Genomic DNA, 25,422 nt, shown 5'->3' on the forward strand with positions numbered 1-25,422 from the left:
TAAACCATAGTTTGGATCTTGCAGTGGTGTTGGAACTGTGTCAGCTAAAATGGAAGTCAGGCTGGGGAAACTGTGGTTAATGAAAGGGGCGGTACTGCTTTAATAAAGGGAACATAAGGGAATATGACTGTGTATTAAACCATATTTTAGTGTATTAAACCATATTTTAGATGGAAGGGGACAAACTGGATGAAAGGCTCGGTGAGGCTGGTGAAGCTGTGGTAGATGCAAGGGGTGGTACTGCTTTAATAAAGAGAAACATAAGAGAATATGATAGAATAGAAAAGAACACATTTAAGCTGCAAGGGGAATACTGCATTCTGTTCCATTCCATTGGCCCCAGTAAGCCTACAGACCCCGGCTTCTGCAGTCTGAGGGATGGAATGGAAAGGAATGCAGGGTCTACCATGTTTCTTAAGAGTCTTCTGTGTATTAAATTATATTTTGGATGGAAAGGTGGCACTGCTGGAGTAACTGTTGGCTGGAAGGCGAGGTTGGGCTGGAGAAAGTGTGGTGGATAAGGGGCGGTACTGCTTTAATGAAGGGAAGCAGGGTAAATTAAAGGTAAATTAAGGTAATGTGACAGAATACACACAAGCACCTTAAGACACAAGGTGAATTCTGCATTCCGTTCCATTCCATTGGCCCCAGGCAGCCTGCAGACCCCGGCTTCTGCAGTCTGAGGGATGGAATGGAAAGGAATGTGGGGTCTACCGAGGGACTTGGGGTGCTCCTGGTATTAAATCCCATTTTGGATGGAAAGGTGGCACTGCTGGAGTAACTGTTGGCTGGAAGGCGAGGTTGGGCTGGAGAAAGTGTGGTGGATAAGGGGCCGTACTGCTTTAATAAAGGGAACATAAGGGAATATAACAGTGTATTAAACCATATTTTAGATGGAAGGGAACAAACTGCATGAAAGGCTCGGTGAGGCAGGTGAAGCTGTGGTAGATGCAAGGGGTGGTACTGCTTTAATAAAGGTAAACATAAGAGAATATGATAGAATAGAAAAGAACACATTTAAGCTGCAAGGGGAATACTGCATTCTGTTCCATTCCATTGGCCCCAGTAAGCCTACAGACCCCGGCTTCTGCAGTCTGAGGGATGGAATGGAAAGGAATGCAGGGTCTACCATGTTTCTTAAGAGTCTTCTGTGTATTAAATCATATTTTGGATGGAAAGGTGGCACTGCTGGAGTAACTGTTGGCTGGAAGGCGAGGTTGGGCTGGAGAAAGTGTGGTGGATAAGGGGCGGTACTGCTTTAATGAAGGGAAGCAGGGTAAATTAAAGACAAGGTAATGTGGCAGAATACACACAAGCACCTTTAAGACACAAGGTGAATTCTGCATCCCGTTCCATTCCATTGAAGCCCATGCAGCCTGCAGACCCCGGCTTCTGCAGTCTGAGGGATGGAATGGAAAGGAATGCGGGGTCTACCCAGTGACATGGGGTGCTCCTGGTATTAAACCACATTTTGGATGGAAAGGTGGCACTGCTGGAGTAACTGTTGGCTGGAAGGCAAGGTTGGGCTGGAGAAAGTATGGTGGATAAGGGGCGGTACTGCTTTAATAAAGGGAACATAAGGGAATATAACAGTGTATTAAACCATATTTTAGATGGAAGGGAACAAACTGGATGAAAGGCTCGGTGAGGCTGGTGAAGCTGTGGTAGATGCAAGGGGTGGTACTGCTTTAATAAAGGGAAACAGGGTAAGTGGAAATATGGTAGCATCCACATAAGCCCCTTTAAGCCACAAGGGGAATGCTGCATTCCTTTCCATTCCATTGGCCCCAGTAAGCCTACAGACCCCGGCTTCTGCAGTCTGAGGGATGGAATGGAAAAAAATGCAGGGTCTACCATGTTTCTTAAGAGTCTTCTGTGTATTAAATTATATTTTGGATGGAAAGGTGGCACTGCTGGAGTAACTGTTGGCTGGAAGGCGAGGTTGGGCTGGAGAAAGTATGGTGGATAAGGGGCGGTAACTGCTTTAATGAAGGGAAGCAGGGTAAATTAAAGGTAAATTAAGGTAATGTGACAGAATACACACGAGCACCTTTATGACACAAGGTGAATTCTGCATTCCGTTCCATTCCATTGGCCCCAGTAAGCCTACAGACCCCGGCTTCTGCAGTCTGAGGGATGGAATGGAATGGAATGCGGGGTCTACCCAGTGACTTAATGGCGCTTCTGGTATTAAACCATAGTTTGGATCTTGCAGTGGTGTTGGAACTGTGTCAGCTAAAATGGAAGTCAGGCTGGGGAAACTGTGGTTAATGAAAGGGGCGGTACTGCTTTAATAAAGGGAACATAAGGGAATATGACTGTGTATTAAACCATATTTTAGTGTATTAAACCATATTTTAGATGGAAGGGGACAAACTGGATGAAAGGCTCGGTGAGGCTGGTGAAGCTGTGGTAGATGCAAGGGGTGGTACTGCTTTAATAAAGAGAAACATAAGAGAATATGATAGAATAGAAAAGAACACATTTAAGCTGCAAGGGGAATACTGCATTCTGTTCCATTCCATTGGCCCCAGTAAGCCTACAGACCCCGGCTTCTGCAGTCTGAGGGATGGAATGGAAAGGAATGCAGGGTCTACCATGTTTCTTAAGAGTCTTCTGTGTATTAAATTATATTTTGGATGGAAAGGTGGCACTGCTGGAGTAACTGTTGGCTGGAAGGCGAGGTTGGGCTGGAGAAAGTGTGGTGGATAAGGGGCGGTACTGCTTTAATGAAGGGAAGCAGGGTAAATTAAAGGTAAATTAAGGTAATGTGACAGAATACACACAAGCACCTTTAAGACACAAGGTGAATTCTGCATTCCGTTCCATTCCATTGGCCCCAGGCAGCCTGCAGACCCCGGCTTCTGCAGTCTGAGGGATGGAATGGAAAGGAATGTGGGGTCTACCGAGGGACTTGGGGTGCTCCTGGTATTAAAATCCCATTTTGGATGGAAAGGTGGCACTGCTGGAGTAACTGTTGGCTGGAAGGCGAGGTTGGGCTGGAGAAAGTGTGGTGGATAAGGGGCCGTACTGCTTTAATAAAGGGAACATAAGGGAATATAACAGTGTATTAAACCATATTTTAGATGGAAGGGAACAAACTGCATGAAAGGCTCGGTGAGGCAGGTGAAGCTGTGGTAGATGCAAGGGGTGGTACTGCTTTAATAAAGGTAAACATAAGAGAATATGATAGAATAGAAAAGAACACATTTAAGCTGCAAGGGGAATACTGCATTCTGTTCCATTCCATTGGCCCCAGTAAGCCTACAGACCCCGGCTTCTGCAGTCTGAGGGATGGAATGGAAAGGAATGCAGGGTCTACCATGTTTCTTAAGAGTCTTCTGTGTATTAAATCATATTTTGGATGGAAAGGTGGCACTGCTGGAGTAACTGTTGGCTGGAAGGCGAGGTTGGGCTGGAGAAAGTGTGGTGGATAAGGGGCGGTACTGCTTTAATGAAGGGAAGCAGGGTAAATTAAAGACAAGGTAATGTGGCAGAATACACACAAGCACCTTTAAGACACAAGGTGAATTCTGCATTCCGTTCCATTCCATTGGCCCCAGTAAGCCTACAGACCCCGGCTTCTGCAGTCTGAGGGATGGAATGGAAAGGAATGCGGGGTCTACCCAGTGACATGGGGTGCTCCTGGTATTAAACCACATTTTGGATGGAAAGGTGGCACTGCTGGAGTAACTGTTGGCTGGAAGGCAAGGTTGGGCTGGAGAAAGTATGGTGGATAAGGGGCGGTACTGCTTTAATAAAGGGAACATAAGGGAATATAACAGTGTATTAAACCATATTTTAGATGGAAGGGAACAAACTGGATGAAAGGCTCGGTGAGGCTGGTGAAGCTGTGGTAGATGCAAGGGGTGGTACTGCTTTAATAAAGGGAAACAGGGTAAGTGGAAATATGGTAGCATCCACATAAGCCCCTTTAAGCCACAAGGGGAATGCTGCATTCCTTTCCATTCCATTGGCCCCAGTAAGCCTACAGACCCCGGCTTCTGCAGTCTGAGGGATGGAATGGAAAAAAATGCAGGGTCTACCATGTTTCTTAAGAGTCTTCTGTGTATTAAATTATATTTTGGATGGAAAGGTGGCACTGCTGGAGTAACTGTTGGCTGGAAGGCGAGGTTGGGCTGGAGAAAGTATGGTGGATAAGGGGCGGTACTGCTTTAATGAAGGGAAGCAGGGTAAATTAAAGGTAAATTAAGGTAATGTGACAGAATACACACGAGCACCTTTATGACACAAGGTGAATTCTGCATTCCGTTCCATTCCATTGGCCCCAGTAAGCCTACAGACCCCGGCTTCTGCAGTCTGAGGGATGGAATGGAATGGAATGCGGGGTCTACCCAGTGACTTAATGGCGCTTCTGGTATTAAACCATAGTTTGGATCTTGCAGTGGTGTTGGAACTGTGTCAGCTAAAATGGAAGTCAGGCTGGGGAAACTGTGGTTAATGAAAGGGGCGGTACTGCTTTAATAAAGGGAACATAAGGGAATATGACTGTGTATTAAACCATATTTTAGTGTATTAAACCATATTTTAGATGGAAGGGGACAAACTGGATGAAAGGCTCGGTGAGGCTGGTGAAGCTGTGGTAGATGCAAGGGGTGGTACTGCTTTAATAAAGAGAAACATAAGAGAATATGATAGAATAGAAAGAACACATTTAAGCTGCAAGGGGAATACTGCATTCTGTTCCATTCCATTGGCCCCAGTAAGCCTACAGACCCCGGCTTCTGCAGTCTGAGGGATGGAATGGAAAGGAATGCAGGGTCTACCATGTTTCTTAAGAGTCTTCTGTGTATTAAATTATATTTTGGATGGAAAGGTGGCACTGCTGGAGTAACTGTTGGCTGGAAGGCGAGGTTGGGCTGGAGAAAGTGTGGTGGATAAGGGGCGGTACTGCTTTAATGAAGGGAAGCAGGGTAAATTAAAGGTAAATTAAGGTAATGTGACAGAATACACACAAGCACCTTTAAGACACAAGGTGAATTCTGCATTCCGTTCCATTCCATTGGCCCCAGGCAGCCTGCAGACCCCGGCTTCTGCAGTCTGAGGGATGGAATGGAAAGGAATGTGGGGTCTACCGAGGGACTTGGGGTGCTCCTGGTATTAAATCATATTTTGGATGGAAAGGTGGCACTGCTGGAGTAACTGTTGGCTGGAAGGCGAGGTTGGGCTGGAGAAAGTGTGGTGGATAAGGGGCCGTACTGCTTTAATAAAGGGAACATAAGGGAATATAACAGTGTATTAAACCATATTTTAGATGGAAGGGAACAAACTGCATGAAAGGCTCGGTGAGGCAGGTGAAGCTGTGGTAGATGCAAGGGGTGGTACTGCTTTAATAAAGGTAAACATAAGAGAATATGATAGAATAGAAAAGAACACATTTAAGCTGCAAGGGGAATACTGCATTCTGTTCCATTCCATTGGCCCCAGTAAGCCTACAGACCCCGGCTTCTGCAGTCTGAGGGATGGAATGGAAAGGAATGCAGGGTCTACCATGTTTCTTAAGAGTCTTCTGTGTATTAAATCATATTTTGGATGGAAAGGTGGCACTGCTGGAGTAACTGTTGGCTGGAAGGCGAGGTTGGGCTGGAGAAAGTGTGGTGGATAAGGGGCGGTACTGCTTTAATGAAGGGAAGCAGGGTAAATTAAAGACAAGGTAATGTGGCAGAATACACACAAGCACCTTTAAGACACAAGGTGAATTCTGCATCCCGTTCCATTCCATTGAAGCCCATGCAGCCTGCAGACCCCGGCTTCTGCAGTCTGAGGGATGGAATGGAAAGGAATGCGGGGTCTACCGAGGGACTTGGGGTGCTCCTGGTATTAAACCACATTTTGGATGGAAAGGTGGCACTGCTGGAGTAACTGTTGGCTGGAAGGCGAGGTTGGGCTGGAGAAAGTATGGTGGATAAGGGGCGGTACTGCTTTAATAAAGGGAACATAAGGGAATATAACAGTGTATTAAACCATATTTTAGATGGAAGGGGACAAACTGGATGAAAGGCTCGGTGAGGCAGGTGAAGCTGTGGTAGATGCAAGGGGTGGTACTGCTTTAATAAAGAGAAACATAAGGGAATATGATAGAATAGAAAAGAACACATTTAAGCTGCAAGGGGAATACTGCATTCTGTTCCATTCCATTGGCCCCAGTAAGCCTACAGACCCCGGCTTCTGCAGTCTGAGGGATGGAATGGAAAAAATGCAGGGTCTACCATGTTTCTTAAGAGTCTTCTGTGTATTAAATCATATTTTGGATGGAAAGGTGGCACTGCTGGAGTAACTGTTGGCTGGAAGGCGAGGTTGGGCTGGAGAAAGTGTGGTGGATAAGGGGCGGTACTGCTTTAATAAAGGGAACATAAGGGAATATAACAGTGTATTAAACCATATTTTAGATGGAAGGGGACAAACTGGATGAAAGGCTCGGTGAGGCTGGTGAAGCTGTGGTAGATGCAAGGGGTGGTACTGCTTTAATAAAGGTAAACATAAGAGAATATGATAGAATAGAAAAGAACACATTTAAGCTGCAAGGGGAATACTGCATTCTGTTCCATTCCATTGGCCCCAGTAAGCCTACAGACCCCGGCTTCTGCAGTCTGAGGGATGGAATGGAAAGGAATGCGGGGTCTACCCAGTGACTTAATGGCGCTTCTGGTATTAAACCATAGTTTGGATCTTGCAGTGGTGTTGGAACTGTGTCAGCTAAAATGGAAGTCAGGCTGGGGAAACTGTGGTTAATGAAAGGGGCGGTACTGCTTTAATAAAGGGAACATAAGGGAATATGACTGTGTATTAAACCATATTTTAGTGTATTAAACCATATTTTAGATGGAAGGGGACAAACTGGATGAAAGGCTCGGTGAGGCTGGTGAAGCTGTGGTAGATGCAAGGGGCGGTACTGCTTTAATAAAGAGAAACATAAGGGAATATGATAGAATAGAAAAGAACACATTTAAGCTGCAAGGGGAATACTGCATTCTGTTCCATTCCATTGACCCCAGTAAGCCTACAGACCCCGGTTTCTGCAGTCTGAGGGATGGAATGGAAAAAATGCAGGGTCTACCATGTTTCTTAAGAGTCTTCTGTGTATTAAATCATATTTTGGATGGAAAGGTGGCACTGCTGGAGTAACTGTTGGCTGGAAGGCGAGGTTGGGCTGGAGAAAGTATGGTGGATAAGGGGCGGTACTGCTTTAATGAAGGGAAGCAGGGTAAATTAAAGGTAAATTAAGGTAATGTGACAGAATACACACGAGCACCTTTAAGACACAAGGTGAATTCTGCATTCCGTTCCATTCCATTGGCCCCAGTAAGCCTACAGACCCCGGCTTCTGCAGTCTGAGGGATGGAATGGAAAGGAATGCGGGGTCTACCCAGTGACATGGGGTGCTCCTGGTATTAAACCACATTTTGGATGGAAAGGTGGCACTGCTGGAGTAACTGTTGGCTGGAAGGCAAGGTTGGGCTGGAGAAAGTATGGTGGATAAGGGGCGGTACTGCTTTAATAAAGGGAACATAAGGGAATATAACAGTGTATTAAACCATATTTTAGATGGAAGGGAACAAACTGGATGAAAGGCTCGGTGAGGCTGGTGAAGCTGTGGTAGATGCAAGGGGTGGTACTGCTTTAATAAAGGGAAACAGGGTAAGTGGAAATATGGTAGCATCCACATAAGCCCCTTTAAGCCACAAGGGGAATGCTGCATTCCTTTCCATTCCATTGGCCCCAGTAAGCCTACAGACCCCGGCTTCTGCAGTCTGAGGGATGGAATGGAAAAAAATGCAGGGTCTACCATGTTTCTTAAGAGTCTTCTGTGTATTAAATTATATTTTGGATGGAAAGGTGGCACTGCTGGAGTAACTGTTGGCTGGAAGGCGAGGTTGGGCTGGAGAAAGTATGGTGGATAAGGGGCGGTACTGCTTTAATGAAGGGAAGCAGGGTAAATTAAAGGTAAATTAAGGTAATGTGACAGAATACACACGAGCACCTTTATGACACAAGGTGAATTCTGCATTCCGTTCCATTCCATTGGCCCCAGTAAGCCTACAGACCCCGGCTTCTGCAGTCTGAGGGATGGAATGGAATGGAATGCGGGGTCTACCCAGTGACTTAATGGCGCTTCTGGTATTAAACCATAGTTTGGATCTTGCAGTGGTGTTGGAACTGTGTCAGCTAAAATGGAAGTCAGGCTGGGGAAACTGTGGTTAATGAAAGGGGCGGTACTGCTTTAATAAAGGGAACATAAGGGAATATGACTGTGTATTAAACCATATTTTAGTGTATTAAACCATATTTTAGATGGAAGGGGACAAACTGGATGAAAGGCTCGGTGAGGCTGGTGAAGCTGTGGTAGATGCAAGGGGTGGTACTGCTTTAATAAAGAGAAACATAAGAGAATATGATAGAATAGAAAAGAACACATTTAAGCTGCAAGGGGAATACTGCATTCTGTTCCATTCCATTGGCCCCAGTAAGCCTACAGACCCCGGCTTCTGCAGTCTGAGGGATGGAATGGAAAGGAATGCAGGGTCTACCATGTTTCTTAAGAGTCTTCTGTGTATTAAATTATATTTTGGATGGAAAGGTGGCACTGCTGGAGTAACTGTTGGCTGGAAGGCGAGGTTGGGCTGGAGAAAGTGTGGTGGATAAGGGGCGGTACTGCTTTAATGAAGGGAAGCAGGGTAAATTAAAGGTAAATTAAGGTAATGTGACAGAATACACACAAGCACCTTTAAGACACAAGGTGAATTCTGCATTCCGTTCCATTCCATTGGCCCCAGGCAGCCTGCAGACCCCGGCTTCTGCAGTCTGAGGGATGGAATGGAAAGGAATGTGGGGTCTACCGAGGGACTTGGGGTGCTCCTGGTATTAAATCACATTTTGGATGGAAAGGTGGCACTGCTGGAGTAACTGTTGGCTGGAAGGCGAGGTTGGGCTGGAGAAAGTGTGGTGGATAAGGGGCCGTACTGCTTTAATAAAGGGAACATAAGGGAATATAACAGTGTATTAAACCATATTTTAGATGGAAGGGAACAAACTGCATGAAAGGCTCGGTGAGGCAGGTGAAGCTGTGGTAGATGCAAGGGGTGGTACTGCTTTAATAAAGGTAAACATAAGAGAATATGATAGAATAGAAAAGAACACATTTAAGCTGCAAGGGGAATACTGCATTCTGTTCCATTCCATTGGCCCCAGTAAGCCTACAGACCCCGGCTTCTGCAGTCTGAGGGATGGAATGGAAAGGAATGCAGGGTCTACCATGTTTCTTAAGAGTCTTCTGTGTATTAAATCATATTTTGGATGGAAAGGTGGCACTGCTGGAGTAACTGTTGGCTGGAAGGCGAGGTTGGGCTGGAGAAAGTGTGGTGGATAAGGGGCGGTACTGCTTTAATGAAGGGAAGCAGGGTAAATTAAAGACAAGGTAATGTGGCAGAATACACACAAGCACCTTTAAGACACAAGGTGAATTCTGCATCCCGTTCCATTCCATTGAAGCCCATGCAGCCTGCAGACCCCGGCTTCTGCAGTCTGAGGGATGGAATGGAAAGGAATGCGGGGTCTACCGAGGGACTTGGGGTGCTCCTGGTATTAAATCCCATTTTGGATGGAAAGGTGGCACTGCTGGAGTAACTGTTGGCTGGAAGGCGAGGTTGGGCTGGAGAAAGTATGGTGGATAAGGGGCGGTACTGCTTTAATAAAGGGAACATAAGGGAATATAACAGTGTATTAAACCATATTTTAGATGGAAGGGGACAAACTGGATGAAAGGCTCGGTGAGGCTGGTGAAGCTGTGGTAGATGCAAGGGGTGGTACTGCTTTAATAAAGAGAAACATAAGGGAATATGATAGAATAGAAAAGAACACATTTAAGCTGCAAGGGGAATACTGCATTCTGTTCCATTCCATTGGCCCCAGTAAGCCTACAGACCCCGGCTTCTGCAGTCTGAGGGATGGAATGGAAAAAATGCAGGGTCTACCATGTTTCTTAAGAGTCTTCTGTGTATTAAATCATATTTTGGATGGAAAGGTGGCACTGCTGGAGTAACTGTTGGCTGGAAGGCGAGGTTGGGCTGGAGAAAGTGTGGTGGATAAGGGGCGGTACTGCTTTAATAAAGGGAACATAAGGGAATATAACAGTGTATTAAACCATATTTTAGATGGAAGGGGACAAACTGGATGAAAGGCTCGGTGAGGCTGGTGAAGCTGTGGTAGATGCAAGGGGTGGTACTGCTTTAATAAAGGTAAACATAAGAGAATATGATAGAATAGAAAAGAACACATTTAAGCTGCAAGGGGAATACTGCATTCTGTTCCATTCCATTGGCCCCAGTAAGCCTACAGACCCCGGCTTCTGCAGTCTGAGGGATGGAATGGAAAGGAATGCGGGGTCTACCCAGTGACTTAATGGCGCTTCTGGTATTAAACCATAGTTTGGATCTTGCAGTGGTGTTGGAACTGTGTCAGCTAAAATGGAAGTCAGGCTGGGGAAACTGTGGTTAATGAAAGGGGCGGTACTGCTTTAATAAAGGGAACATAAGGGAATATGACTGTGTATTAAACCATATTTTAGTGTATTAAACCATATTTTAGATGGAAGGGGACAAACTGGATGAAAGGCTCGGTGAGGCTGGTGAAGCTGTGGTAGATGCAAGGGGCGGTACTGCTTTAATAAAGAGAAACATAAGGGAATATGATAGAATAGAAAAGAACACATTTAAGCTGCAAGGGGAATACTGCATTCTGTTCCATTCCATTGACCCCAGTAAGCCTACAGACCCCGGCTTCTGCAGTCTGAGGGATGGAATGGAAAAAATGCAGGGTCTACCATGTTTCTTAAGAGTCTTCTGTGTATTAAATCATATTTTGGATGGAAAGGTGGCACTGCTGGAGTAACTGTTGGCTGGAAGGCGAGGTTGGGCTGGAGAAAGTATGGTGGATAAGGGGCGGTACTGCTTTAATGAAGGGAAGCAGGGTAAATTAAAGGTAAATTAAGGTAATGTGACAGAATACACACGAGCACCTTTAAGACACAAGGTGAATTCTGCATCCCGTTCCATTCCATTGGCCCCAGGCAGCCTACAGACCCCGGCTTCTGCAGTCTGAGGGATGGAATGGAAAGGAATGCGGGGTCTACCCAGTGACATGGGGTGCTCCTGGTATTAAACCACATTTTGGATGGAAAGGTGGCACTGCTGGAGTAACTGTTGGCTGGAAGGCAAGGTTGGGCTGGAGAAAGTATGGTGGATAAGGGGCGGTACTGCTTTAATAAAGGGAACATAAGGGAATATAACAGTGTATTAAACCATATTTTAGATGGAAGGGAACAAACTGGATGAAAGGCTCGGTGAGGCTGGTGAAGCTGTGGTAGATGCAAGGGGTGGTACTGCTTTAATAAAGGGAAACAGGGTAAGTGGAAATATGGTAGCATCCACATAAGCCCCTTTAAGCCACAAGGGGAATGCTGCATTCCTTTCCATTCCATTGGCCCCAGTAAGCCTACAGACCCCGGCTTCTGCAGTCTGAGGGATGGAATGGAAAAAAATGCAGGGTCTACCATGTTTCTTAAGAGTCTTCTGTGTATTAAATTATATTTTGGATGGAAAGGTGGCACTGCTGGAGTAACTGTTGGCTGGAAGGCGAGGTTGGGCTGGAGAAAGTATGGTGGATAAGGGGCGGTACTGCTTTAATGAAGGGAAGCAGGGTAAATTAAAGGTAAATTAAGGTAATGTGACAGAATACACACGAGCACCTTTATGACACAAGGTGAATTCTGCATTCCGTTCCATTCCATTGGCCCCAGTAAGCCTACAGACCCCGGCTTCTGCAGTCTGAGGGATGGAATGGAATGGAATGCGGGGTCTACCCAGTGACTTAATGGCGCTTCTGGTATTAAACCATAGTTTGGATCTTGCAGTGGTGTTGGAACTGTGTCAGCTAAAATGGAAGTCAGGCTGGGGAAACTGTGGTTAATGAAAGGGGCGGTACTGCTTTAATAAAGGGAACATAAGGGAATATGACTGTGTATTAAACCATATTTTAGTGTATTAAACCATATTTTAGATGGAAGGGGACAAACTGGATGAAAGGCTCGGTGAGGCTGGTGAAGCTGTGGTAGATGCAAGGGGTGGTACTGCTTTAATAAAGAGAAACATAAGAGAATATGATAGAATAGAAAAGAACACATTTAAGCTGCAAGGGGAATACTGCATTCTGTTCCATTCCATTGGCCCCAGTAAGCCTACAGACCCCGGCTTCTGCAGTCTGAGGGATGGAATGGAAAGGAATGCAGGGTCTACCATGTTTCTTAAGAGTCTTCTGTGTATTAAATTATATTTTGGATGGAAAGGTGGCACTGCTGGAGTAACTGTTGGCTGGAAGGCGAGGTTGGGCTGGAGAAAGTGTGGTGGATAAGGGGCGGTACTGCTTTAATGAAGGGAAGCAGGGTAAATTAAAGGTAAATTAAGGTAATGTGACAGAATACACACAAGCACCTTTAAGACACAAGGTGAATTCTGCATTCCGTTCCATTCCATTGGCCCCAGGCAGCCTGCAGACCCCGGCTTCTGCAGTCTGAGGGATGGAATGGAAAGGAATGCGGGGTCTACCGAGGGACTTGGGGTGCTCCTGGTATTAAATCACATTTTGGATGGAAAGGTGGCACTGCTGGAGTAACTGTTGGCTGGAAGGCGAGGTTGGGCTGGAGAAAGTGTGGTGGATAAGGGGCCGTACTGCTTTAATAAAGGGAACATAAGGGAATATAACAGTGTATTAAACCATATTTTAGATGGAAGGGAACAAACTGCATGAAAGGCTCGGTGAGGCAGGTGAAGCTGTGGTAGATGCAAGGGGTGGTACTGCTTTAATAAAGGTAAACATAAGAGAATATGATAGAATAGAAAAGAACACATTTAAGCTGCAAGGGGAATACTGCATTCTGTTCCATTCCATTGGCCCCAGTAAGCCTACAGACCCCGGCTTCTGCAGTCTGAGGGATGGAATGGAAAGGAATGCGGGGTCTACCATGTTTCTTAAGAGTCTTCTGTGTATTAAATCATATTTTGGATGGAAAGGTGGCACTGCTGGAGTAACTGTTGGCTGGAAGGCGAGGTTGGGCTGGAGAAAGTGTGGTGGATAAGGGGCGGTACTGCTTTAATGAAGGGAAGCAGGGTAAATTAAAGACAAGGTAATGTGGCAGAATACACACAAGCACCTTTAAGACACAAGGTGAATTCTGCATCCCGTTCCATTCCATTGAAGCCCATGCAGCCTGCAGACCCCGGCTTCTGCAGTCTGAGGGATGGAATGGAAAGGAATGCGGGGTCTACCGAGGGACTTGGGGTGCTCCTGGTATTAAACCACATTTTGGATGGAAAGGTGGCACTGCTGGAGTAACTGTTGGCTGGAAGGCGAGGTTGGGCTGGAGAAAGTATGGTGGATAAGGGGCGGTACTGCTTTAATAAAGGGAACATAAGGGAATATAACAGTGTATTAAACCATATTTTAGATGGAAGGGGACAAACTGGATGAAAGGCTCGGTGAGGCTGGTGAAGCTGTGGTAGATGCAAGGGGTGGTACTGCTTTAATAAAGAGAAACATAAGGGAATATGATAGAATAGAAAAGAACACATTTAAGCTGCAAGGGGAATACTGCATTCTGTTCCATTCCATTGGCCCCAGTAAGCCTACAGACCCCGGCTTCTGCAGTCTGAGGGATGGAATGGAAAAAATGCAGGGTCTACCATGTTTCTTAAGAGTCTTCTGTGTATTAAATCATATTTTGGATGGAAAGGTGGCACTGCTGGAGTAACTGTTGGCTGGAAGGCGAGGTTGGGCTGGAGAAAGTGTGGTGGATAAGGGGCGGTACTGCTTTAATAAAGGGAACATAAGGGAATATAACAGTGTATTAAACCATATTTTAGATGGAAGGGGACAAACTGGATGAAAGGCTCGGTGAGGCTGGTGAAGCTGTGGTAGATGCAAGGGGTGGTACTGCTTTAATAAAGGTAAACATAAGAGAATATGATAGAATAGAAAAGAACACATTTAAGCTGCAAGGGGAATACTGCATTCTGTTCCATTCCATTGGCCCCAGTAAGCCTACAGACCCCGGCTTCTGCAGTCTGAGGGATGGAATGGAAAGGAATGCGGGGTCTACCCAGTGACTTAATGGCGCTTCTGGTATTAAACCATAGTTTGGATCTTGCAGTGGTGTTGGAACTGTGTCAGCTAAAATGGAAGTCAGGCTGGGGAAACTGTGGTTAATGAAAGGGGCGGTACTGCTTTAATAAAGGGAACATAAGGGAATATGACTGTGTATTAAACCATATTTTAGTGTATTAAACCATATTTTAGATGGAAGGGGACAAACTGGATGAAAGGCTCGGTGAGGCTGGTGAAGCTGTGGTAGATGCAAGGGGCGGTACTGCTTTAATAAAGAGAAACATAAGGGAATATGATAGAATAGAAAAGAACACATTTAAGCTGCAAGGGGAATACTGCATTCTGTTCCATTCCATTGACCCCAGTAAGCCTACAGACCCCGGTTTCTGCAGTCTGAGGGATGGAATGGAAAAAATGCAGGGTCTACCATGTTTCTTAAGAGTCTTCTGTGTATTAAATCATATTTTGGATGGAAAGGTGGCACTGCTGGAGTAACTGTTGGCTGGAAGGCGAGGTTGGGCTGGAGAAAGTATGGTGGATAAGGGGCGGTACTGCTTTAATGAAGGGAAGCAGGGTAAATTAAAGGTAAATTAAGGTAATGTGACAGAATACACACGAGCACCTTTAAGACACAAGGTGAATTCTGCATCCCGTTCCATTCCATTGGCCCCAGGCAGCCTACAGACCCCGGCTCCTGCAGTCTGAGGGATGGAATGGAAAGGAATGTGGGGTCTACCCAGTGACATGGGGTGCTCCTGGTATTAAACCACATTTTGGATGGAAAGGTGGCACTGCTGGAGTAACTGTTGGCTGGAAGGCAAGGTTGGGCTGGAGAAAGTATGGTGGATAAGGGGCGGTACTGCTTTAATAAAGGGAACATAAGGGAATATAACAGTGTATTAAACCATATTTTAGATGGAAGGGAACAAACTGGATGAAAGGCTCGGTGAGGCTGGTGAAGCTGTGGTAGATGCAAGGGGTGGTACTGCTTTAATAAAGGGAAACAGGGTAAGTGGAAATATGGTAGCATCCACATAAGCCCCTTTAAGCCACAAGGGGAATGCTGCATTCCTTTCCATTCCATTGGCCCCAGTAAGCCTACAGACCCCGGCTTCTGCAGTCTGAGGGATGGAATGGAAAAAAATGCAGGGTCTACCATGTTTCTTAAGAGTCTTCTGTGTATTAAATTATATTTTGGATGGAAAGGTGGCACTGCTGGAGTAACTGTTGGCTGGAAGGCGAGGTTGGGCTGGAGAAAGTGTGGTGGATAAGGGGCGGTACTGCTTTAATGAAGGGAAGCAGGGTAAATTAAAGGTAAATTAAGGTAATGTGACAGAATACACACGAGCACCTTTATGACACAAGGTGAATTCTGCATTCCGTTCCATTCCATTGGCCCCAGGCAGCCTGCAGACCCCGGCTTCTGCAGTCTGAGGGATGGAATGGAAAGGAATGTGGGGTCTACCCAGTGACATGGGGTGCTCCTGGTATTAAACCACATTTTGGATGGAAAGGTGGCACTGCTGGAGTAACTGTTGGCTGGAAGGCGAGGTTGGGCTGGAGAAAGTGTGGTGGATAAGGGGCGGTACTGCTTTAATAAAGGGAACATAAGGGAATATAACAGTGTATTAAACCATATTTTAGATGGAAGGGAACAAACTGGATGAAAGGCTCGGTGAGGCTGGTGAAGCTGTGGTAGATGCAAGGGGTGGTACTGCTTTAATGAAGGGAAACAGGGTAAGTGGAAATATGGTAGCATCCACATAAGCCCCTTTAAGCCACAAGGGAAATGCTGCATTCCGTTCCATTCCATTGGCCCCCAGTAAGCCTACAGACCCCGGCTTCTGCAGTCTGAGGGATGGAATGGAAAGGAATGCGGGGTCTACCCAGTGACTTAGGGTGCTCCTGGTATTAAACCACATTTTGGATGGAAAGGTGGCACTGCTGGAGTAACTGTTGGCTGGAAGGCGAGGTTGGGCTGGAGAAAGTATGGTGGATAAGGGGCGGTACTGCTTTAATGAAGGGAAGCAGGGTAAATTAAAGACAAGGTAATATGACAGAATACACACAAGCACCTTTAAGACACAAGGTGAATTCTGCATTCCGTTCCATTCCATTGGCCCCAGGCAGCCTGCAGACCCCGGCTTCTGCAGTCTGAGGGATGGAATGGAAAGGAATGCGGGGTCTACCCAGTGACATGGGGTGCTCCTGGTATTAAACCACATTTTGGATGGAAAGGACGGAAGCACAGCTGGTGGTATTCTGGTGGGTGCAAGGGGAGACACCACTGGTGGAACTGCTGTGCAGTGGGAAGCGCTGATTGTAAAGTTTTGGTGGATGGAAATAAAGGCACCACAGGTGGACAAGCAGCTCAAGAAAGGGGAGGCTCCACTGGTGGCATAAATAGAGACGAAGGCTCCACTGGTGTAATTGGAGTGGATGGGAGAGAAGGAAATGCAAATACAGTAGAATTTACAGCTGTTCCTTGCAGAGGAGCTACCTAGAGAGTGGTGCAGTAGTATGTGGTACCAACAAAGTGGTACGAATAGTACAGCCAAATGGTGTCATTTGAACAGAAAGATGTTTGGTATGTGGCAAGATGGAACTGATGGTCATACAAGACATGGAAGATGGAAGTTGATGGAGTGGGTAGTGCCAGATGGAAGAAGTGGTTGTGCCAGATGGAGGTGGCAGTAAGATAATGCTACAGATGGCAAGAGATGTTTGGGCAGAGGATGGCAAGTTGGCAAGTTGAAACAGCCAATAGTTGTAAGAATGTGTGTAGGAATGTGTTGTCCAGTGATGTTACTTACGCCTCCCATCCGACACTTTGATAGGAAAAGTCCTTAATGATGTAATTTCCTGATGGAGCTGGGTCCTCTACAAACTGCATGGGGGTCATAACACATTCGTCAAAGTCCTCCACTGATTGCTGCAAGAGAGAATAAATAAATGTTAGGGTAACTATATCAACTCTTCTTTTTAGTCAACAGCTATGAGAAACCCCAGTATAAATGGTAGTGTATTTAGTTGCTAGGGTCACCTTTATCCTAAGAACCAGGCATTGGTTTGATTGACCAATTGTAAATGAATAGAGAAGATAAGTAACAGAAAGTAACAGTTTGGCCCAGCTGTCTCGCCTCAGAGACAAACTACAACTGGCATTCCCAATAGGAAAGTCTGAGGATACATTTCTACTAGGGAAGAATGCTGGGTGGGTAGTAACGGTGCCTTTATAATAATGAAGCAGATTCCCATTGGGTTCTGCACTCATGTACTTACAGCTTCTGGCTGGAACGGAGCTGGAACTCTTTGGTTTTCAAGTTCCTCCCAATCAATGGACTCATAAAAGGGATCTTCTCTTATGTTGCCATTGATCCCAAGGCGATTGCAGACCTTCTTCTTCAGAAGCTAAAAACAAAAAGGGCAATTGGTTAAAGTTCTATTCCTCTAGGTACTTGTCAGCAACAACCTGCCATCATGAAGCTGTAACTCTGTCAAATACGATGTATGTAGAACTGGTCACCAGATTATCTAGAAGCAAGTCGTGAATACATTCTAGAGATCAGGCTGACGTGTCTAGCAAAGTGTGTTCAATATAATTCCTATATTTGCCTGCCCTGTATAAATACTATCGTAGCCCTCCTTTCTGCCGCTGCTGATTGCCTCCCATATTGGATATCTCCCAATAATCTGCCCCTTATAACCATTCCAGCTATAGCCTCCATATTACTTTGTTTCCTTCAGCATACTCTTCTCTGTAGTGTGTCAGTATATTATCAATACCCGTGCCTGCTTAAAGTACTCATAATAATATATATATATGTAATATATATAATATTTACAGAATCCCAGCCTGTGCTGTAATAACTGCTGCAAAACCAAGTAAAGGTCCAAATAACTGCCAAAGCCTACCTTTCCCAGGAGACGGTGCAGTTTACGGCCAATCCATGCTGGGTAGGTGGGTTGTTCCCGGAGGATAGATCTTCTCAAGTCTTGCAGATTATTTCCAAGATGGAAAGGGTACTGACCAGTAGCCATTTGGCACAGGGTGATGCCATACGACCACCAGTCCACAGCTGCACTGTACTCCTTCTCTCTATGCACCTTGATAATGAAGAGTATATCAGTTACCAACCTGCCAAATGCTCTATTAAGTTCATCCCTCTATTAATCTGTGTTCAACACATCTATATCCCTGCATATTATTTCTGAGACACAAGAAGAAACCCCAACTTCATAAGGCCACCACAAGGGAGAGGTAAAAATACTTTGCAAATGTTATGAAATAAATCATTGCTTGGTTTAAGTAAGGAGAAGATATGCCCCCTTTGGGCTTTATAATCACTTTCTATTATTAACATGAAAAGCGAAAGATATAGATATAAGAAATTACCAACAAAGAGCCCAGTTTATTTCCATATGATCATTTGTTACAATGAGAGTGGAAACTGCAAAACTTGTCTGTGGCCCTAGGTTAGTTCTCGGTTCCCTGTATATATGAGGCATCGGTTGCCAAACCTGTATTATTGTTAATACGTTGCCCTCAGTAATTCTGTATCTGCCCGGAACTAGATGTTTTAAATGGCTGAATGTGAGTTTCTCACCTCTGGAGCCATGTAGGCAAAGGTTCCAAACCTGCCATTGGTGGTGCTGTCGCCGTACACTCCTTCCGCTGCCAAGCCAAAGTCCAGGATCTTAATGTGACCTTCGCTGCTCAGCATGATGTTGCCTGGTTTGATGTCACTGCAGGATAAAGGTTAGTAATCAGTGTGTGGGTAATGGGAAGGCTAAGAGGCTAAAGCCACACGGGGCCTGCATAAAATACATCCCAGCCTGTGGTTATATAAAGGCCAAGAATCAGCCCCATGTGGTAAGAAGGAAGGAAGGAAGGCAGGCCAGGTGGATGGGGCATATAAAGTGGCCCGAGGTTCCACTGGCTATACAGGTCACTCTCATATATTTTATTTAGGAATAATCTGTCTGTTCCCTTGGTAAGTACCTGGGTACAGGAGGGATAAGTTAATATTAAAAAGCCAAAACCTCACCCCTAAGACAGTAAGAAAGGTGGATTAGAATCACTCCCTCTTTTACTCAGGGTTGGACTGGGCCCACCGGGAAAAATCCCCTGCTGCGATAAATTTATGCGCTTGGGGTAGGACGTCGAGTGGGGGGGGGGGTTCTGCGAGGGGGGCCCCTGAGGGGGGGTTAGGGGACACCTTCAGGGCCCCTGGGGTGGAGCCCCAGTGGGCCCTTCAACCTCCAGTCCGACCCTGCTTCTACTCACTTTCAAGGCCTGGTTCTGGTATAATTAAATGTCCCTTTTTTGCTGTTTTTGGAGCACAGGCGCAATATCAGCCAGAGAATGAAACCCATTGCTAGATACAATATTAAATCCATATGTTTATACAGAACACAAAGGAACCATTAATGGTACTTACCGATGGATGATACCATGGGAATGTAGATACTGCAGTCCGCAAATGATCTCCGCCGAGTAGAAGCTTTTCAGAATAGGATATTTTAGTTACCCCCATGCTAAGTACATTCCATAGCCTATATTACTGCATTTGGTTTTTAGCAATGTAAAATGAGTCTACATTTGGCAAAGTTGGTCAAGTCAAGTCAAGTACTTTGTACTTCAGCTGAATTATATCTCCCAACAAACCACACATTTCCCAAATGTCTGCTGTGATTTCTGCATTAAACATGTTATATATTGAGAATACTGGGATCAAAATAAGAGAAATTGGCATTAGTAGCTGCTATAGACCAGGGGTCCCCAACCACCGGCCCGGGGACCAGTCCCGGGCCGTGGGCTGTGCTGAACTGGGCCACCTCTGGTCCCAATTACCTGTGATCCCAACTCCATGACAACTGCTATGCAAAGCCCAGGGAAGCTTTCTACTGATCGCAAAAAGGACCAAAGTACTTAAAGCTCCATATTAAGTGTCAGGGGATGTCAGCACTTAGGTGGGAGTTGCTTGAAACCGGTCCGTGGTGCAAAAAAGGTTGGAGACCCCTGCTATAGACTGTACCAGGTGAAGTCACATATGCCCTAAGGGCTCACTCTCATTGGTACAGGTGTCATGGATAACACAACTGAAATGTTATTATACTGAGTAGCTTGTATGGGAGAGATTAAATAGAGTATGTGGTGCTTATTTATTGCAATGACTATAAAAGCCACTAGTGAGCCGGTGCCATTCTGGTGTATGGGAAGGGCACTCCCTATGGCACATTAGTGGGTGTCTCTATGAGAGCTCCAATCTCCTTACTGTGCAGATGTGCTACCCTTTAACTGCTCCGACATAAAATACTCACATCACTTTCCTCATTTTCAGGTGTTTTCTCTTCCTTATCTCCAACTCGAGGCTCCCCCCACTCGCATACTCCATCGTGAAGAAGGCGCGGGTCTGGTTATAGAGACAGAGGAGGAGAGACTGAGCGGCTGGGACAGGTAGCACCATGCAGAACAGGGCAAGGTGTGTTTCTAAAGAATTGCAGAAAAACATGTGGCGCCTCAGGCCCTGGTGCATTTGCCCTCCTGTGACGCACCACAACCTGCCTTCTGTGCCTTCCATTATTTCAGGGGGCAACATCTGCAGCCCCCCAGTACTCTGACTTTTCATTGTTTGAATAGCAATTGTAGCAGAGGATTCAGGCAGGTTATGGCACTTTCAGCTGAAATACACCGGGCAGAGAAGTGCAACATGTGTGCCATCAGCCTTAGGTGCAATAAATGCGCTGCTGCTAAAGAAAGGGTTCTGCTGTCTGGGTTTACTTCCCCTTTAAAGGTTCAAGGATACAATTTGATTGTAACAGGGAGATCTTTACTTGTATTATTTGAATAGTTTAGGGTTTATGTTTGAGTAAGTTACTCTCTCATCATTTATACTGTGAGTGTTGAGCTGCTGGGTACGTATGGGCTGATGTTCTGTGTGCCATCTGATTATTAGCAGTCTATAAAGCACTGGGAATGAAATGATAAGGGCCTATGGCATGTTTGTTGAGATATATCAGTTAAAGGGATCTGTATGAGGCGTACGACTGTGAGACATAGAATACGGATCGTTAGTTAAATGAATAGGTGTTTGGTACCTGGGTTTGGAAGGCTGCGTAGGCACGGCACAGGTATGGGTGCCCCGCAGCGACCCTGAGCACTCGCGCCTCCCGCAGGATGTACTCCATGTTCTCCTTCTGTGGCCTCTTCAAGATGGTCTTTATGGCCACCAGTTGGTTGGTTGTGGCCGTGGAAGCCAACGCCACCTGAGAAAGGCATTGGAATGAGAAAAGGTTAGAATTGCCAGGAATCCCCAGGTTAGAATGGGCTAAAGTATCACTATAATAAAGGGACAATAATCAGCTTAATCACACGAGCAACCTTGCAGGCACCCTTGGACCGAATTCCATGCATTGCTTACCTTCCCATATGATCCTCGCCCAAGCACACAGTGCAGGGTGTAGCTGGAGATGGTAAGTGAGAGGGGTCTCGGGGGTGCGCGGCACGGCCTCTTCGGGCTGATTCCTTCTTCTGGAAGAGAAGAAATTCTATTAACTGCACATGAGCTGAATCCCAACAAAGATACCTCACACAGTGTTACTGGCCCAGTTACATTCTACTTACATCTCCTGTTTGCTATTATACAGGTATGGGATCCCTTATCCGGAAACCCATAATTCAGAAAGCTCCGAATTACGGAAAGCCTGTCTCCCATAGACTCCATTTTAATCAAATTATAATAATCAAATTATAATAATAATCTGTAATAATAAAACAGTACCTGTACTTGATCCCAACTAAGATATAATTACCCCTTATTGGGGCAGAACAGCCCTATTGGGTTTATTTCATGGTTAAATGATTCCCTTTTCTCTGTAATAATAAAACAGTACCTGTACTTGATCCCAATTAAGATATAATTACCCCTTATTGGGGGCAGAACAGCCCTATTGGGTTTATTTCATGGTTAAATGATTCCCTTTTCTCTGTAATAATAAAACAGTACCTGTACTTGATCCCAACTAAGATATAATTACCCCTTATTGGGGGCAGAACAGCCCTATTGGGTTTATTTCATGGTTAAATGATTCCCTTTTCTCTGTAATAATAAAACAGTACCTGTACTTGATCCCAACTAAGATATAATTACCCCTTATTGGGGGCAGAACAGCCCTATTGGGTTTATTTCATGGTTAAATGATTCCCTTTTCTCTGTAATAATAAAACAGTACCTGTACTTGATCCCAACTAAGATATAATTACCCCTTATTGGATGTAAAACAATCATATTGGATTTAATTAATGTTTTATTGTTTTTTTTAGTAGACTTAAGGCATGAAGATCCAAATTACGGAAAGACCCCTTATCCGGAATACCCTTGGTCCCAAGCATTCTGGATAATGGGTCCTATACCTGTATATTGAACCGAACAAGAATTGCATAAGACACACTGGTCTAGGTCACTGTAAGAATATTTATATATATTATATATATTAAAAGGAAAGGTTAGCTATCTATTGCTTACTATTATAATAATTATATTTTTTTGCACTGTTATGCACTTTAGTTGTTTGCTATGAGACTTATATGCACTTTGAAATTATTTTAATATTTCTTATGTGCAATATCAATAATGAATCAATATACTATTTCTAATGTGCAATATCAATAATGAATCAATATAATATTTCTAATGTGCAATATCAATAATGAATCAATATCATATTTCTATTGTGCAATATCAATAATGAATCAATATACTATTTCTAATGTGCAATATCAATAATGAATCAATATACTATTTCTAATGTGCAATATCAATAATGAATCAATATACTATTTCTAATGTGCAATATCAATAATGAATCAATATACTATTTCTAATGTGCAATATCAATAATGAATCAATATACTATTTCTAATGTGCAATATCAATAATGAATCAATATACTATTTCTAATGTGCAATATCAATAATGAATCAATATACTATTTCTAATGTGCAATATCAATAATGAATCAATATAAGATTTCTAATGTGCAATATCAATAATGAATCAATATAATATTTCTAATGTGCAATATCAATAATGAATCAATATAATATTTCTAATGTGCAACATCAATAATGAATCAATATACTATTTCTAATGTGCAATATCAATAATGAATCAATATAATATTTCTAATGTGCAATATCAATAATGAATCAATATAATATTTCTAATGTGCAACATCAATAATGAATCAATATAATATTTCTAATGTGCAATATCAATAATGAATCAATATACTATTTCTAATGTGCAATATCAATAATGAATCAATATACTATTTCTAATGTGCAATATCAATAATGAATCAATATTCTATTTCTAATGTGCAATATCAATAATGAATCAATATAATATTTCTAATGTGCAATATCAATAATGAATCAATATCATATTTCTAATGTGCAATATCAATACCGAATCAATATAATATTTCTAATGTGCAATATCAATAATGAATCAATATCACATTTCTAATGTGCAATATCAATACCGAATCAATATAATATTTCTAATGTGCAATATCAATAATGAATCAATATAATATTTCTAATGTGCAATATCAATAATGAATCAATATCACATTTCTAATGTGCAATATCAATACCGAATCAATATAATATTTCTAATGTGCAATATCAATAATGAATCAATATACTATTTCTAATGTGCAATATCAATAATGAATCAATATCATATTTCTAATGTGCAATATCAATACCGAATCAATATACTATTTCTAATGTGCAATATCAATAATGAATCAATATACTATTTCTAATGTGCAATATCAATCATGAATCAATATATTATTTCTAATGTGCAATATCAATAACGAATCAATATAATATTTCTAATGTGCAATATCAATATTGAAATGGTTAAATTATGTTTTGTGTGTTTTTTCACATCATGATTTATGCTGGATGCAGGGTTGTTTTGAAGGCCCCTGGGAATGTATATTTCAAGTGTTTGATATATTATGAGCCTATTACAGGGTTTGATAGTAGCCCTGTACACTGCATGAATCATAGGTTGGGGGGTATATAAAGGAAATGACATGAACATGCCACACCTCCTCTGATGAAGCACCCAATGGTGCGAAACGCGTTAGGAGAGGGGGTACATGAGGCACTGGGATGCACCTATCCATTGTTTGGTATAGTATTTTTTAATTGTTTGTTTAATTTTGAGCCAATAAATGGTTGTTTATTTCACTGAAAACCTTGTTGATTATATATATATATATATTCAGGACCTATCAGTGGGGTATTGGTTGCCAGATACATTTTTAACACTTCAACCTAAAACCCAACACAATTGTATTAATACCGTCTTAGCATTATAAGGAAATGACTGTATCACACCTTAAATACATTCTGCCCCACAATGTGATTGTGAATGTTTATTCCCCTGTAGAAATGGAGAATGGTACAGTCCATATTATAGAAACTGTCACTTTGGGGGGGGTTAATGTAATTGAAGGTGCAAGGTTCGCTGAAAGCCTAGTTACCTATAGCAACCAATCAATGGCTAGCATTTTCAACTGCTTGAAAGAAAACATCTGATTGGTTCATTTAATTTTTATATTATCAAATCCCTATACCTGACACCTATACTAACCTGAAGCTGAATAAAGCTGAATATTATAGCACTGATTGCAATGCAGAGAGACCTATGTAATATCTAGTCCCTTTATATCTCCCAATAGGGGAACACTATTCCATATTTATAGATATACCGTATATACTCGAGTATAAGCCGATCCGAATATATGCCGAGGTACCTAATTTTACCTAAGAAAACTGGAAAAACTTATTGACTCGAGTATAAGCCTAGGGTGGGAAATGCAGCCGCTACTGCTAAGTTTCAATAATCAAATAAATAACAGATAAATAAATAATAGATAACTTTAGGGAAAGAAAAATGCTACAGCAGCAGACAAGAGCAAGTTTGGGAAGGCTAAGGAAGCTGCCATACTAATTATCAAGTACTTGACACAGTTCACGTGAGGGGGTGTCCTCCGTGGACCCCAGTGTACCACCACAGTACTACAATAGTAGTTACTAGGGCAAAATAATTCTTGATGCTGGACTTAGTACAAAATATATATTTTTTTAAATAACAAGTGATTTTACCACTTACTGACTCTGGCTCATTGTGCAGATACACTGCGCAAGAAGCACGTTAC

General features: G+C 43.5%; 1 protein-coding gene across 1 annotated transcript; it reads right to left on the reverse strand.

Annotated features, from left to right (window-relative positions):
• Nucleotides 1-15,268: 15,268 nt before the first annotated feature.
• On the reverse strand, nt 15,269-21,859 carry LOC105945216 (protein kinase C delta type). Its single transcript, XM_018089751.2, has 8 exons — nt 21,600-21,859; nt 21,277-21,444; nt 20,500-20,591; nt 19,617-19,679; nt 18,783-18,921; nt 18,091-18,282; nt 17,458-17,586; nt 15,269-17,107 (listed from the first exon to the last, which is right to left on the reverse strand). The coding sequence occupies exons 2-8, from the start codon at nt 21,364-21,366 to the stop codon at nt 16,985-16,987; spliced, it is 828 nt and encodes a 275-aa protein (XP_017945240.1). The 5' UTR covers nt 21,367-21,444; nt 21,600-21,859; the 3' UTR covers nt 15,269-16,984.
• Between the last annotated feature and the right edge of the window lie 3,563 nt (nt 21,860-25,422).

Source organism: Xenopus tropicalis, chromosome 10 (genome assembly GCF_000004195.4).
Source record: "Xenopus tropicalis strain Nigerian chromosome 10, UCB_Xtro_10.0, whole genome shotgun sequence".
Classification (NCBI taxonomy): domain Eukaryota; kingdom Metazoa; phylum Chordata; class Amphibia; order Anura; family Pipidae; genus Xenopus; species Xenopus tropicalis.

What these genes read in the sequence shown, in the direction of transcription:
- LOC105945216 (XM_018089751.2), bottom strand. Translation starts at nt 21,366, where the DNA reads ATGGAGTACATCCTGCGGGAGGCGCGAGTGCTCAGGGTCGCTGCGGGG. An exon ending in CTGAAAATGAGGAAAGTGAT is followed by an intron (nt 19,680 to 20,499) that starts GTGAGTATTTTA and finishes TATTCTGAAAAG; the next exon opens with CTTCTACTCGGCGGAGATCA. An exon ending in TGCACCGTCTCCTGGGAAAG is followed by an intron (nt 17,587 to 18,090) that starts GTAGGCTTTGGC and finishes TTTTGTTTTTAG; the next exon opens with CTTCTGAAGAAGAAGGTCTG.